General features: G+C 38.4%; 1 protein-coding gene across 1 annotated transcript in view; it reads right to left on the minus strand.

The window, feature by feature from the left end:
* LOC134738188 (olfactory receptor 11H4-like) overlaps positions 1-12,242 on the minus strand; it is a 38,106-nt gene extending 25,864 nt beyond the window's left edge. The window contains 1 exon segment of the mRNA XM_063652124.1: positions 11,843-12,242. Coding sequence (XP_063508194.1) covers positions 11,843-12,242 — 400 coding nt within the window.
* Between the last annotated feature and the right edge of the window lie 4,830 nt (positions 12,243-17,072).

Consider the following 17,072-nt stretch of genomic DNA (forward strand, 5'->3'; position numbering starts at 1 on the left):
ACACAGGAAGATTGTTATTGATGATTGGAAGATACTAAAGTGAAAGAATCTGTCCTCACATTCTTTTCATTTCTTCCTAAAACAATAAAAGAGATTCTTACCCTTTTGTTCAAATTGAAATCTCCCCCTTCACATTGTGTATTCCATCCTCCACCACAGTTACAGGGAGCAAGTACCTTTGCTTACCACCTTTCTCTCCTTTTCCTGCTGAACCTTACCTTACAAAACAAAACAAAATTCTTCGTTGATCTAACATCCCCCTTCAGTTTTCATCTCTCTCCTCTCCTTTAGCCAAGCCCCATGTCTACACCGGTTCTCTCTGTCTCTCATTGTCACTTCATTCCTCAGCCTACAGCAATCTGGCTTCCTTCTCCACAATGTCTCTGAAATTTTGCCAAAGTCGTCAGTGATTTTTATGTACCTAAATCAAATGGTCACTTGTAAGTTCGTGAATCGTTTGACTTTTTAGCAGCGTTTGACCAGACTGACTGCTCTCTAAAGGAAAATTCAAAGAAAATCCAATTTTCTTTGCTTATTTTCTTCTGTTTTTTTCCCCCCCTCTACTTACTCTTCCTGTTTCTTTTTTGGTATTTTGCTTCTCCACCTATCCGCTATATTTTTTTTGTGCTTATTATGGCATTACTGGTGGCTTGACATTAGACTCTCTGCTCTTTTCTCATGAATATTTCTTAGGCAGTATTTCTTAGGAAGTATATACCCACTTCAGGTCCAAATGCCCTTTCTGCACTAACAGCTTCTAATGTCTAATATATATATTACCCTCTCCTGAGCTTGAGACTTTTCTGTCCAATCACTGACTGGTTGTCTTTACTTGGATACCTCAGTGACACATAGTTGACCATGTGTACAAGTGAACTCATCGTGTTACCTCAAATTTTCCCTTCTGGGGTTTGCTATGTCACAAATTAATTACTTTTTGGAGGCAGATTTCCTTACTATGATATCAAGAGTGAGTGAAAAAAGTGTCTGGTGAATAGTAGTTATTTCACAAATATTTATTGACTCAAGGATTGAATCAATTAATGATATCATGTATGATAAATATCATCAAATGTATAGTACAGAGCATTTTGAAACATTAAGATATTGAAAGACAAGATACTGAAAGTGCAGATTATCCTAATGTGGTAAAATTATGCTACCTCTCTAAGGATGACTATGAATAACAAGGAAAAAGAGTTAATCAAGCATTAATTCCCTGTTAAATTTCTTTCTGCTTAAAATACTTGGAGTTGTTTTTCTATCCTGTACTGAACTCTGATATGTAAAGCAATGTATGTGTGAAATGCTGTGATTCAAGGGTATAAACTAAATGAAAAAAGGGAAGAATCAAAATTTAACAAAGTAGCTAGTAAATCTTTCTGAGGGCAAGTTGTCAAAATTTTGGCAATGGTGTTGAGTGTATGCATGACCAATATCCAGAAAGGGGTATCCTGGAAGAGGTTGTATATAGTACTCATCTTCACTCAGTGAATTTTTGACTGAAGGAAAATTATAAATAAATTTATTATATACAAAGTAAGAACCCATGGTCCTGAGGGCTTTCTAAGGTAAAAAGACAAAAGGCAAGAAAAGACCTTTGCTTCAAAGAGCTTAAAGTATTGTAGTCAATTTAAACATATAGTTGTTTTACATCCTTTTAATAAAGGTTTAATTATATGCTTACATGAAGAACAAAGGAAGCTTAAATGTTGTGGTGGTTGTTACTGTGTTCACCAATATTTTGTTTTTCCTCCTGAGTGCATGATAGGATTGTACCTCCCTGACACTTGGAAATTAGGTGTGACCAAAAGACTACCCTGATTTGCCTATCGATTTCTGAATAGATGTAATCGCATGCAATTTTCAGAATGAAGTTTTAAGAGATAGTGTGTGATTTGCCTAAGAAGGATGGTGACATTTTACTGCAGAGATAGAAAGTGAGGGCGTATGGGCAGAAAGACCAGCATTAGCAAACCCATGGGAGACAGGAATTGAATTTATAGACATAGAGATACCTGAAACAGGGCAGCAAAATAATATTTTCAAGAACATGTTTTCTATCAATATTTCTAATTTAATTTTATAGCATCTAAGAAAGTGATATACCACTCACATAAAGTCTTAAACCCTCTACATTTTAATTAAACTTTAATTATAACTTTTAATTTTCATGGCTGGCTTTAAATAAAATTTAATTCTACTTACCAGGATTTTAAGAGCTTCTGAATTTGTCCTATCCTCAACTTTCTTCAACTGGGTTTACAGCTGTATTTTCTCACTACTGTTAATTGAACGCTGATGGTATGGATAATTCTTACTATTTTTTCCCCCTGTAACTATGTTCACTTAATTGAAGGTCCTCAGGTCTCTGTAAACCTTTGCATTCAAAAAACTGAAAAACTCCACACTGCTTCCTACTGCTTAAGGTTTTTCTTATTTCTGCACCACAGGTTTTGGCTTAAACTAAAGGAAGGATTGTGCTTGCTGTGAATGTAGATAGGCACAAGATCATATATTTCAAAGGAAATCATATTCAAATTCAAATACAACCTAATGGTGATCTTGTAGTAAATGTATTCACTAACACTCACTTTCTATTCCTTCCTAGTAATTGTTCAGTCTCCAAAAATTATTTCCTTAATTTATTCCTGTTATTTCAGAATTGAATCTTTGAAAGGAATAAGCCCCTGAATTATATGTTGATACAGCCATTCACAAATTCTTTTTTTAATACATTCTTCAAAATGTAAAAATATTGGTTTCAATTGGTCACGTCCTTCTCCAAACAATTTTTTTAAAAGTGGATCAAACATGAAATAAGTTTATTTCTTTCTTTATTTTTTGAGATGGAGTCTCGCTGTCACCCAGGTTGGAGTGCAGTGGTGCAATCTTGGCTCACTGCAACCTCTACCTCCTGGGTTCAAGTGATTCTCCTGCCTTGGCCTCCCAAGTAGGTGGGATTACAGGTGTGTGCCACCACACCCTGCTAATTTTTGTATTTTTTAGTAGAGACAGGGTTTTGCCATGTTGGCCAGGCTGGTCTCGAACTCCTGACCTTAAGTGATCCACACACCTCGGCCTCACAGAGTGCTGAGATTACAGGCATGAGCCAAAAGAAGTTTATTGCTCACTTAAAATCCGAATGGGTGCTCCTGATTGGCAGGTTCTTCAAGTGCTGATTCTGAAATTCAGGACTTCTCTTTGACTTCATCATCTTCACAAATGTCTTTCAATGTCATTGTGCTCAACGGTATCAAAAATCATCAAGGTCCTTGTATGGGTAGTGCCTGAAGTGTTGCACAGCAGTTTTAATTGTTTTCTATGAACTAGAACTCAGTCACATGACCACACCTAACTCTAAAGGAGACTTAGAAATGTGATCTACACTTGAAAAAGAGGAAATGGATTTGTCTTTTTCACCCAATTGATGTCTTAACTTCTGGGTTGACTGACATCTATCTTGTTCGATCTATATGTGAAGAAAAAGAGTTTATAAGAAATAAAGATGGGTAGCTCTGTGGATTTCTGGGAATAAGATCCTTCTGGATTTAGTGGGCAAGATCTTCAAACTGCCAATTGGGCAACGTGGATGAAAAATTGTGGGTCTTGTGAATAATTTAAAAAGCAAAGAAAAAAAAGAAACTTTACATTTTGGAGACAAACCTGTGTGAGTTTTTTATTGGTACAAACATATTTAACACTAGGGGTTTTGTACAATTTTTTGCCTTTTCTACTAGAAAACAATGTAAAGTGATTTCACAATGTGAAGAGAAAAAAAAAAATTGCCGCTATGACCAAACGCACAGTCTGTTCTGCAGCAACAACGGGCTTCGATCAACTCAGTCGTGATTCAGCCGTAGAAATGCTTTTCCTTCACCTTGTTTGAGCTTTTCCTTTCTTTCCTGTTTTGATTTGCAAAAGAAAATTTCTTTTTTGTGTGAACTTGTGTTGTACTCTGTAGAAAATTATGGATTTTACTTTAATGGTTTAAGAAAAAAGGCAAGAAGAGCCCTCGTCACTTTTCTTACCTCATCACAGAGTTCATGTAGTGAATTTAAAAAGAAAAAAAAAATTGTTACAAATTTGGAGCAAGGGAGTATGTTTTTCAAAGGAACCTCCTTCCTTTTTTGGTGTGTTTTTCTTTTTGTCCCAATGGGGAACCTAAATCTGTTTTAATTGCACAGACACATGGACAAAATGTCATTTTTTATCTGCCAAGTGTGGTACCTTCATTTGTTTATTTGTTATTAAACTGTTTGAGAAGAAAAAAAAATTCTGGGTCTAGTTTCTGAGATTAACAAAATTTGAAGGTAATGGTGCCTCTCACGGCAGAAAAAGTTTGTTGGCACAAAGATAATTTATTAAGATTAGGAGAGGAAACTCTGGAGGGAATACTGCTATGTTAACAGCCTGATCTGTGTGTATGTAAGTGTGTGTGTGACTGCACATGAGCCTGTATGCATATTATGTAGTTTTTGTCTACTATATGATTATCTCTGAAGATGAAACATACTCAAGCCTGTATAATGCACGTTAATTGCCCCCACTGGTCCCAGGATTGAGATCTCCAGAGACAGAGCCTCAGAGTCTGGAAGGGATAAGTAATGAGGAATGGGGAGATTTGTGGCATGTTCTACATCTGAGTAAAGCCTGAAAGGGGCCTGTGTAAAGAAAAGAATCAAAAGGTGCTTTGCTTAGAGGCTGTTTGACTCCCCGGCTACATTTAGGATATGGAATTATAGGCAGGTGGAGCAGTAACTTTTCTGTATCTCGAAGTCCACTTTGTTTTAGATGTTGGTATAAAAAGGAGCATACATTTTCATAACTATTTTCCTTCACAAACAGCTTTCTTATTATTAGGCTTATTAGACATGGAATTAAGAATTTTTTTGTCAAATTGTAATTTTGTCTTTGCAGATTATCTTCAAAAGGATTATATTCTTAGAAGACAGGAAAATGGGAGTCACTGCTGCTGGTCTAACTAGTTCAGGCTTAATTTGCTAGTCAATGAAAAACAAGATGTACTAGAAGAATGAAATGTTCAAAGCTTTATGGAAACAGCATTTTGCAAGACCATTTGGTGCAGGTTTGGGCAATAATTTGGACTAACTCTCTTGTTTATTGTTCTCTTTCACACAGATACAGCATAGCATATCTTCACTCATTGTGTGTGACTTGGAAAGAAAACTTTGTAAGTGGTAGCTAATTTATTTCATGAAATGTAACATTCTGATTCAAAAGAGTCAAAAGAAAAAAGGACTGGGGAATCTAAGAGATATCCAACATGACCCTTCAGTAGGCTAATCTTTTGGAACAGAAAGGTCCTCAGTGCACAACTACTGTGTTGGAAGTGGCTCTCGCCTGTGAGATACCCCATGCAGAGGACTATCTGTGGCAAATGGAAAGTGAAACCTTGCTTTTTTTTTTTTTTTTTTTCTTGTTCTCATCCTCTGCCTCTTGGGCAGAATTTAATTACCTCTGTCCCTTCCCTGGTATTTGTTTGTATGTACATTGCCCCAGGTCAAGCTTTTTACACTTTTTCCTTGGGCTATTGAAATAATTTCCAATTTTTTTTTGCTAATTTTATTAACCTGCACCAAATGGTCTTGAAAAATGTTTTCATAAAGCTTCAATTATTTCATTCTTCTACTAGTACATCTTGTTTTTCCTTGACTAGCAAATTAAACTTGAACTAGTTAGACTGGCAGCAAGTCCTCTGCCATGTGATTACCGTATATTTATACCTTATATCTCACAACTTTTTTGCAAGTACACTTGTACTATTTTAGACTCTTCTCTGGTTGTAATTTTTTGTATCCAAATCTTTTGACATTTTTATTATATGCAAATAATATTCTCCCTCCATCATTATGGAAAATTCTATATTTTCTCAAGGTTCATTTTCTTCTCAAAAGCCTTTTGTTATTATTTCCAAATGAATATTGTCTGTGTGTCTCAGACAACCACGAAAAGTTTTGTTTTTGTCACATTCTATTGCTACCGTGTCAATGGCAGCATTTTGATATAGGTGGAGGGATGCTCACATCAACCCCATAATTTGTATCAGCTTCTCCTGAAGTTATCAGAAGCATACAATTGAAGTAAAAACAGTATCTTTGCTATGCAAATTATGTTCCAAGGTAAATCTCCTCAGATCTCTTCCAGTACATGTATGCTCCAAGGCCTGCTCTATATAGAACTTTTGGAGCCATCAACGTACTGCTTGAAGTTGCTTTGAACAACAGGTATTTGGCATAAGCTCTATAACAGGGACTCTTTTTATTTTATTCATTGTTATTTATCTTCTAGAACAATAATTTGCAAAATGACTATTTATTGAATAAACTAGGACAGGAGATGAAAAGGAAAGAACAGCTCATCCTTCCAAGGGGAAGACAGCAGTGTCACAAACCCAAATTGAAGAGAATAAACATGTATCTATTCACCAGAAGAAGAGATAGAAAAGAGACAGGGCAGAATTTCTGTGGTTCTTACTATCTCTGTCACCTCTACAGGCCAGACCAATGAGGACCTTGGAGACCACTAATATCTCTGGATTTGTGAATGAGATCATCCTCTTGGGCTTCCCCTGCCGCAGGGAGATGCAGATCCTCCTTTTTGTGGTCTTCTCTCTCATCTACCTTCTGACCCTCCTGGGTAACACATCCATCATCTGTGCTGTGTGGTCAAGCCAGAAACTCCACACACCTATGTATATCCTATTGGCCAATTTCTCCTTCCTGGAGATCTGCTATGTCAGTTCTGATGTGCCCATAATGGTGACCAATCTCATCTCCCATACACAGAGCATCTCCTATGCTGGCTGCCTGCCCCAGTTCTACTTCTTCTTCTCCATGTGTGCTGCAGAGTGCTTATTTCTGTCAGTGATGTCTTTTGATAGATTTCTTGCCATTTGTAGACCTTTGCACTATCCCACCTTAATGACCTATCATGTTTGGGATCATTTTGTGATCTTCTGCTGGGTGGGTGGCTGTCTCTGGTTATTGACCCCTTCGACACTAATATCTCAGGTGCCCTTTTGTGGTCCAAACACTATCAACCATTTTTTCTGTGATCTGGCACCTTTGCTGGGGCTGTCTTGTGCTCCAATACCTGGAATTACTCTGACTTGTGGTATCATTAGCTCTCTCATCATCTTTCCTACCTTCTTGTATATCCTTGGGACTTATTTCTGTGTCCTAAGCACAGTGCTACAGGAGCCTTCAGATTTAGGAAGGCATAAGGCTTTCTCAACTTGTGGCTCTCACCTTGCGGCTCTCACCTTGCTGTAGTGTCACTCTTCTATGGTTGCCTTACGGTGATGTATGTTAGCCCAGGTTCTGGGGACTATCATGGGATACAGAAGTTTGTGACCTTGTTCTATGTTCTGGCGACTCCATTCTTTAATCCCCTGATCTACAGTTTCCAGAACAAGGATATGAAAGAGGCACTAAAGAAATTTCTGAGGAATCAGCACACTGTTGGTTAAACCAGTGTGGCAATTCCTCAGGGATCTAGAACTAGAAATACCATTTGACCCAGCAATCCCATTACTGGGTATATACCCAAAGGATTATAAATCATGCTGCTATAAAGACATATGCACACGTATGTTTATTATGGCACTATTCACAATAGCAAAGACCTGGAACCAACCCAAAGTCCAACAATGATAGACTGGATTAAGAAAATGTGGCACATATACACCATGGAATACTATGCAGCCATAAAAACTGATGAGTCCATGTCCTTTGTAGGGACATGGAAGAAGCTGGAAACCATCATTCTCAGCAAACTATTGCAAGGACAAAAACCAAACATCGCATGTTCTCACTCATAGGTGGGAATTGAACAATGGGAACACTTGGACACAGGAAGGGGGACATCACACACTGGGGCTTGTTGTGGGGTGGGGGGAGGGGGAGGGATAGCAAAAAAAATGAAATTTCTGTATGTGTTATAGTAGGAAATTTCTAAAGGATCTAAGAGTCAAATTTAATACAATGCATCATTAATGTTTAGGAGGATGAAAGATCATAAGACCAATGAGATCATGCTTTTTTTCATTTTGTTCTACTTTTATATATTGGGAAGATAATTTGAAAGAATTAATTGGACCCAAGGTTGCAGTCTTAGGAAGTTATTACTATTATGGTCCAGATATGTTTGTACCTTAAATAGATTTTTTAATTTTGCAATTCTACATAATAATATTTTCATCTATTTCTCTAAAACTGAGCTTCTGCTTACTCTTTTGCTTTTCAATACATACTGCTTGGTACATTTCAGCATCCTCAGATTCTGCCTTCATTGAAGCAAATTTTTTTTTTTTTTTGAGAGCACAGCAATGGTTGAATGTATTGCAACTATGCAAATAGTTTTCCACTGATCTTTCAAATTACCAGATTAAAACACACACACGCACGCACGCACGCACACACACACTCAAAACTCAACAATTCAGGGACAATTTTAAGGATCTGCCTTTGTATTCTTTATAATTTGAAGTATAACTTCTGGGACCAACAAGGGCCTTCAATAATATTATGTTGACTTGATTGACACCTCACATTTTGCCAATGCTAACACTTTAGCATAGGTAGACACAAAAAGGTCAGTTAATGCCCAGTGCAAACCAAAGTGCTATAGAATCTGTGAGATTGCTGACAATCTAGGCCTATTAAGCACGTTTTTTGTGTGTGGTTCTTCATAAAACTCTGGAAAACTGTTCCTCAGGGGTAATTTCTACCCTCTAATTTCTTTCTTTTTTTTAAGTAGCAATTTATTACTAATTTGCAGTACTACACTCCATGAGGAAATCTTGTGCTAAATCTTGATTCTAGAGTAACTCCAGCACTGACTTTACCACCAAAGTATAGTTAAATATTTGCAGCATCCTGCTGGATATTTTCAAATTCAAATGTCTAATCCTAAATTTGTTAATCTCCTTTTAACTTAGCTCTAGCCATCCTTATTTTCTAATGGATCTATTGATTTATAGCATGAACTTGAAATCTTGACAATAGAATTCCTTACCATCTCATTCCCACTTCTAATCTGTCATTAAACAGATTAGGCATCTTTCCTGGGATCATTTGTTATCTTTATGCTCATCTTTTTTGTGCAGGTTCCGAGCACTCCATATCTGTGATGGCATAATCACTTCATAAGTGGTCTGTCTCTGTTATCTCCCTTGTCAAATTCCAGAATTATATTCTTAAACCTCCATCAGTCACTTATTTTCTCTCTACCTAAACACAGGAAAAATCCCGAATTCTTTACCTTGTATAAGTTTTTATGTTCTCAATTTCTTCTTAAACTTTATTTTTACCTTAATATATGTCTCATCACTCCCATTTGACTCACTCTGTCTAATTTACAGGGTATAATCTTAGTTTTACAACCTGAGCTTAAGATTGTTCTATTCATACCTTGCCCATGTTTAGATACCTCTTACAAAACTTTCCTTGCCCACTGCAGCATATCATAATGTTATTTTCTAAATTCATTGCCTTTTGAGTTTTGCCAAATATTTACTCAAAATTAGTCTGCCTTTTGGGTATCTATTACAGCATTGTTTGTGCTATTTTTTAACTTTCCTACCAGTTAGAATATAAGTTTCTTTAGGGCAGGAAATATGAGTTATACTCTCTTTTTACTGCTCCTGAATGGCTTCTGCAATAGTAATAACTCAATTATTGAGTTAGTTAACAAGGTTATTTGACAAACATTTATTGAGCTCCTATTATGTATTAGGCATTATTTGAGCACTGAAGCTATAGCAGTGATACCTATTCTCATGCAGTTTATATTACAGTATGGGAAGACAGGGATCAAGAAATAGAGAAATAAATATTTCAGATACAATATTTCCTGTAGTGATACATTCTTTGAAGAAGGGCAAAGCAGGTGATGGGAATAGATACTAGTGAGAGTGGGGATGCTCTTTTAAATAGAACAGTCTGGGAAGGCTTCAGTTAAGCTAAATTTTGAGGAGACCTGCAGGAAGTGCGGGAGTTCTGTCCTTCCTATTTCAAGTTTAATGTGAGCAAGAAAGCAAGGCAATCATCAAAATGAGTTTGGAAATGCTCTAACAAGTGCACTTAGAGATCCAAATCCAAATGGTGGCTACTAAGAAAGGCGAGAAGTTTCGTTTAAAAATGTGCCTGAAGATGCACCATTGAAAAACGCAACAGATTCAAGACTGGTTTGAATCTCCATGGGCTGTTTGGGTGGAAGATTCTGATATCCCAGAATTCTTATACATGAATGTTGACAGGATTAAAGACATAACCTGGGGAAGGACAAGCCCAGAGAGCACTTTGGGAATCTCAGGAGGTGTATCCTTGGAACAAAAATTATTTTTCTCAGCTTTAAGAAGAAAGTAAAAAGAAGAAATTTAATATCTCAAAAAATAACTAACCTTAAGTAATTATTGCCTACTGACTTTTTGTTAAAATATGGAAATGTCTATTATAATTTTAAAATTATACGTACTATATTTAAATTCATTTTATACACAAAGTTAGATTTGGTTAGCAGTATCCAAGTTTTCAATTAAGGTGGTTGTTTCCACTTGGAAAAGGGAAAAGAATGAAAATGTAAGTACTTCTATATGTAGTTATATAAATATTATCAGGTTACATAAATATACTAGGGTAATCTACTTTGTCTCATGACAGAACAAGACTAACCCATACTTGAACTATGCACATTAGCCAGGGTTTCTCATCCTATGCCAAGATCATGGCTGAAGCAGGTACCCTGAAATAAAGGATAGGAAGTACACTTAGAAACTAATAAACATCAAAGTGGAAATTTAAGTAGGCAATTGGATATGCAAGTCTTGAGGTATGATACAAGATTGGGAGTGGAGATAAAAACTCGAGACTTGTCAACATAGTAATGGTATTTAGAGCTATTGAAATCTTTGAGATCAGTCCAAATCAGCGCTGTTCAATAAAAATATAATGTGACCCACATAAATCATTTTAAATATTCTAGAAGCCACATTAATAAAGGTAAAGAAAAACTGGTTAAATTTATTTTGTTATTATTAATTAATTAATTAGAGACGGAGTCTCGCTCTGTCGCCCAGGCTGGAGTGCAGTGGCACGATCTAGGCTCACTGCAAGCTCCGCCTCCCGGGTTCATGCCATTCTCCTGCCTCAGCCTCCTGAGTAGCTGGGACTACAGGCGCCCGCCACCACGCCCGGCTAATTTTTTTGTATTTTTAGTAGAGACGGGGTTTCATCATATTGGCCAGCCTGATCTCGAACTCCTGACGTTGTGATACGCCCGCCTCGGCCTCCCAAAGTGCTAGGATTACAGGCTTGAGCCACCGTGCCCGGCCGAAATTTATTTTTTACTTTTTGGTAGGAAATGTCTTTATTATTGGCCTTGATTGAGTCATCACATATTGTCTGAGGTAGATTACGTGTCCAGAGGATCTGCCTGGCATATGCTAGCAACTCCTGCCTGCTGGAGCGGCCCTCCGGTCTAGACGCCAGGCCTTTGTCCATCATGCCAGGGAAGCCAACCCCACCGTCCCACAAGTTCATGCCTGAGGTGCTGAGGGACAAGGCTGTCCCAGGATTGGACCCTCCATCCCTTACCTCCATCCTGGCCAGGATCCTGGGGAGGAGGAGGCTGAGGCCTGGATGATCAGTCTTTTTTTGGTTTCATGATCATTTAAAAAACAGAAAAGACAAACATTTCACAGTCATTAAAAAATAGAAGTCTGAGGAGAGAAGCCAGGGTCCTGAGTCCCGGGAGGCCCCTGGAGGCCTCAGCATTCCCTGTCCCTTGAGGTCCGTCTGCAGGCCCGGCCACAGCGCACGCGGCCCCGTCGTGGTCACCGGCCCGAAATGTGGGCCAGTTGAAGGTACTCCCCGACAGCAGCATGTCTGGCGTCTGGATGGGCGTCTTCCCCAACAGGCGTTGAAGAACAGCTGGGAGATGAGGGAGCCAGGGACCGCACATAGGGCGGGGAGCCGCAGCAGCTGGCGCCCGAAGCCCTGGGGCTGGGACCGGTACTGCGCCCGCACGTACTTGGTGAGAGCCACCTGCGCCTTCTCCTGCAGGTTCTCCACGTGGGCCACAGGCGTCGCCCGTGAAGAGCGCGAAGGCCTTGAGGCAGCCATACTCGGCCGAGTCGACCTGCAGAGGCCCAGCTTGTCTATCTGCTCCTGAAAGGCGCGCACCTGGTCCATGAAGGCCAGGGCGTGCTCAGCGGCCATGGGCTCTGCGTGGAGGCTGCGGCGGCCAGCAGCGGCGCAGTGTGCAGGGACAATGCCCCCTAACCCGCGTTCAGAGCGAAGCGCTCGCTCCAGTTCAGGCGCAGCAGCGCCACCTGGCCGGCTACCGGCAGCTCAGGGAAGAAGGGCGCGTGGTGCGCCCACTCCACCTTGCTGAAGAGCAGCCGTGAAATTTTTAATATTTTTATTTAAGCCAACTCACCCAAAATAGTATTGCAACATGTAATTAGTATAAACACTATTAATGAGATGTTTACATTCTTTCATCCCACCAAGTGTTCAAAACTGGTATTTGATTTTATACTTGGAGCACATCTTAATTAGGACTAGTCACATTGCAGGTGCTCAGTAACCACATGTGGGTCGTGGCTATTGTATTGGACAGTACTGTCTAATTGTATTGGACAGTACAGGTTAAAAAGAGGTCTAACGACTAAATACAGACCTCAAATAATATTGAGGTTAAACAAATAGTGAATTGACTTTATTTTTCAGAGTAAAGTTTCTTTGCCTGGAGAGAACAAGCATGCTCTTATTTCACGTATTTTCCTAATTGAAATCCTGATTTTGGCAGGGGAAAGAACCCACTGAGTGTGCTACATGGTGGAACTAGTGGCCTTACACATCCATGCTCCATCTCCTGGGAAAGTCTTTCCTGAAGAATTGTATCTTCAGCTTCTTTGTCCTGATTTGTCCCAAACTGACAGAAGTACCTGCAGAGCTGGCTAGAATTTCCCTTTCAGACACTGCTGTTTAGGTGAGAGTACAGAGTGGTTGGGAGGGTCAATCAGTTGTAGAACAATACTTAGGTATAATCCAATTTATATACCCACTCAAAACCCAGAGATTTTGCTTTTATATGTACAGAAAGAGGACTTAGAAATACATCCACCAAACTAAACACATTGCTGAGGAGGCAAGTGTGTGTGTAGAGGTGTGGAGATGTGAAAATTTTCATTATTTTGTCGTTTTCTTCTTTACAATGACTATTTACTATAAAATATACGATTTGTATAATTAAAAAGTAGACAAAATGGAATACAATTCATTTCAGTGTAGCTAAGCAAGCCCCAGTTATTAAAACTTTTATGCTTTTATGTACACATTTAGACTAAAACAAAACATACTTTAATTTAAAATATTTCAATTTTATATATGAACATCTTTTTCAAGCACAATGAGAGCTTAGATACAAGTGAGGATTTTAGTTATTCAGTTAATTATGGTTCAGTGGCCCCCTCCCCCAAGTCTAAGAATTTTTGGCTTAAAGAGAAACAGTAAGTGAAGAATCCTCTATATCCATTCTTCACTAGTTCTAAGAAGGATGAAAGGCAAGTGCACAACACTAACTTTCACTGCGGCTTACAGAGATTTTCCAGATGATAATTTATTTACCTTTAGCTTAACTTTTACTCTCAGAACTCCAGATAATGCAGTAGTAACTTACAAGCAGCACAGTATCTTCTAACAGCATTCATCATGAGATAGACAAGTCCTCAACTACCCAAGACAGTGTTTTACCGCTTACTCATCCTGCTCCCATTTCACTGCTGTTGCATAGGTGGATAATTTAATTCCCACCCTGTGTAACCTCTAGAGGAAACATAGCTCAGAGATATGGGATAGTCAAAATGAATGGCTTATTTGAGTTGTTATTTTTTTCTGTGTGTGTGTGTGTGTGTGTGTGTGTTTGCTGTCCAGTATCTCCATCCCTTTTTATGTTTGAGGTAATCCCAATATTATCAGGCTTGGAGTTCTATTTATGTAATCGTTGTTTATATTGCCAGATATTAGCTCTCCCAGCTTCCCTTACACTTGAAGGTGTAGGAATATACTCTTGGCTCCACCAGATACAGGTATACCAGGCTTTGAATCAAGAAGCAGAAGCAGGAAGAGCAACAATGTTGAAATATTGGCATAAGAAATGACAATAAAGAGGACGGGCGTGGTGGCTCGTGCCTGTAATCCCAGCACTTTGGGAGGCCGAGGTGGGCAGATCACGAAGTCAGGAGATCAAGACCGTTCTGGCTAACACGGTGAAACCCCGTCTCTACTAAAAATACAAAAAAAAATCAGCCATCGTGGTGGCAGGTGACTGTAGTCCCAGCTACTCAGGAGGCTGAGGCAGGAGAACGGCGTGAACTGGGAGGCGGAGCTTGCAGTGAGCCAAGATCGCACTGCTGCACTCCAGCCTGAGAGGGAGCAAGACTCTGTCTCAATTAAAAAAAAAAAAAAAAAAATGAAGAAGGTAGCACACTTATTGCAGAAAAGACAAGTTGCCAGAACAGAATGACAGTGGTGCTCATGTAGCATTTTGGTGGCCGATAGCACAGCCATGGCTGCAGTCATGTTGATTTTTCATCTTCAGTTCTGCACGATGGTTTGCATATGTATCTTTGAATTTGAGCCTCAACTCTGGCTTCAGCTTTCATTGGTTCTGTGAGATTCCTACTACTCCATCAATAAATCCTTTTTCATTTACATAATCAGCTACAGTTAGCTTTTATTGGCTGTAAGTAAGAACACTGGCAGAATTATACTCTAATAGGGTTATCTCGGGCAAAGTCTCTACAATCTGCAGAGGGCAAGAAGAACTAACGCTTTGGGATTGCAGGTTGCTCTGAATTCTCCCTTAGCTCCACAGTGGTCTATGAAGCTTTATCCCTTAACATATTTTATTGTAGAAAATATTCCAAAAGTCAAAATAACTTGGAAGAGGATTTTAAGATGTCTGTGTGTGTCTGGCTTTTTTTAACTCAGCATAATGTTCTACAGGTTCATCCACATTGTCACTAACGGCAGAATTTCTCTATTTTTTAAGGGCCAAATAGTATTCCACTGTGTGTATATATCACATTTTGTGTATCTACCCATCTCATGACAAATACCTAGGTTGCTTCCATGTCTTGGTTATTGCGAATAATGCTGCAATGAATTTAGGAGTACTGATATCTCTTTGACATACTCATTTCAATTTCTTTGGATATGTGCCCAGAAGTGAAATTGCTTAATCATATGGTAGTTCTATTTTTGTGTTTTGTGGAACTTCTATACTGTTTTCCATGGTTATATTAATTTACATTTCCACCAACAGTGCACAAATGTTTACTTTTCTCTGCACCCTCAGCAATACTTATCCTTCATCTTTTTGATGATAGCCATTCTACAGATATGAGGTGATACCTCATTCAGTTGAACTCTTAGAAGTAGAGAGTAGAATGGTGGTTAACTAAGGCTGGATGGAAGAGGTGGCTGAGGGGAGGAGAGATGTCGATCAAAGGATCAACATCTAACAATTCAGTTAGATGGAAGGAATAAGATTTAGTGATCTCTTTCATAGAATGGTGACTATAATAAATAATAATGCACCATATATTTAGAAACTACTAAAAGAGTGGATTTCAAATGTTTTAACCACAAAAAATAAGTACAGGAGATGATGAATTTATTAATTAGCTTGATTTAATCATTTCACAATGTAAATGATTATCAAAACATCACATTGTATCCCATAAATATATAATTATCATGTGTTCATTAGAAATAAAATTTAACAAATAAAATAATAAAAGAGGTATATGTTCACAGGAAAAACTTGAATATGAAGTCTAATCTAGACTGGATGTTTTTAGTCAAATCATTAACTTTCTCTTCAACGTATTGGAGACAACATCACAAACACCTCTCTTTCCTTTCCCCCTAATTTTTGTGCCTTAGTTAAAAATATGAAAATTTCAGAGTGTTGGCAGATGATCAGGTTAAGTAAAGAAGTTTATGTTAAGTGGTGACTGCTTTTTTTATTTTTTATTTATAAATAAATAAATAAATTTATTTATTTATAAATAAATAGGGTACATGTGCACAACGTGCAGGTTTTTTACATATGTATACATGTGCCATGTTTGTGTGCTGCACCCATTAACTCGTCATTTACATTAGGTATATCTCCTAATGCTATTCCTCCCCCCTCCCCCAACCCCACAACTGTCCCCGGTGTGTGATGTGCCCCTTCCTGTGTCCATGTGTTCTCATTGTTCAATTCCCACCTATGAGTGAGAACATGCGGTGTTTGGTTTTTTGTCCTTGCAATAGTTTGCTGAGAATGATGGTTTCCAGTTTCATCCATGTCCCTACAAAGGACATGAACTCATCATTTTTTATGGCTGCATAGTATTCCATGGTGTATATGTACCACACTTTCTTAATCCAGTCTATCGTTGTTGGACATTTAGGTTGGTTTCAAGTCTTTGCTATTGTGAATAGTGCTGCAATAAACATACATGTGCATGTGTCTTTATAGCAGCATGAGTTATAATCCTTTGGGTATATACCCAGTAATGGGATGGCTGGATCAAATAGTATTTCTAGTTCTAGAACCCTGAGGAATCGCCACACTGACTTCCACAATGGTTGAACTAGTTTACAGTCACCAACAGTGTAAAAGTGTTCCTATTTCTCCACATCCTCTCCAGCACCTGTTGTTTCCTGACTTTTTAATGATTGCCATTCTAACTGGTGTGAGATGGTATCTAATTGTGGTTTTGATTTTCATTTCTCTGATGGCCAGTGATGATGAGCATGTTTTCATGTGTTTTTTGGCTGCATAAATGTCTTCTTTTGAGAAGTGTCTGTTCATATCCTTCACCCACTTTTTGATGAGGTTGGTTGTTTTTTTCTTGTAAATTCTTTGAGTTCATTGTAGATTCTTGTTATTAGCCCTTTTTCAAATGAGTAGATTGCAAAAATTTTCTCCCATTTTGTAGGTTGCCTGTTCACTCTGATGGTAGTTTCTTTTGCTGTGCAGAAGCTCTT

The sequence above is a fragment of the Pongo pygmaeus genome, chromosome 15 (genome assembly GCF_028885625.2).
Source record: "Pongo pygmaeus isolate AG05252 chromosome 15, NHGRI_mPonPyg2-v2.0_pri, whole genome shotgun sequence".
Taxonomy (NCBI): domain Eukaryota; kingdom Metazoa; phylum Chordata; class Mammalia; order Primates; family Hominidae; genus Pongo; species Pongo pygmaeus.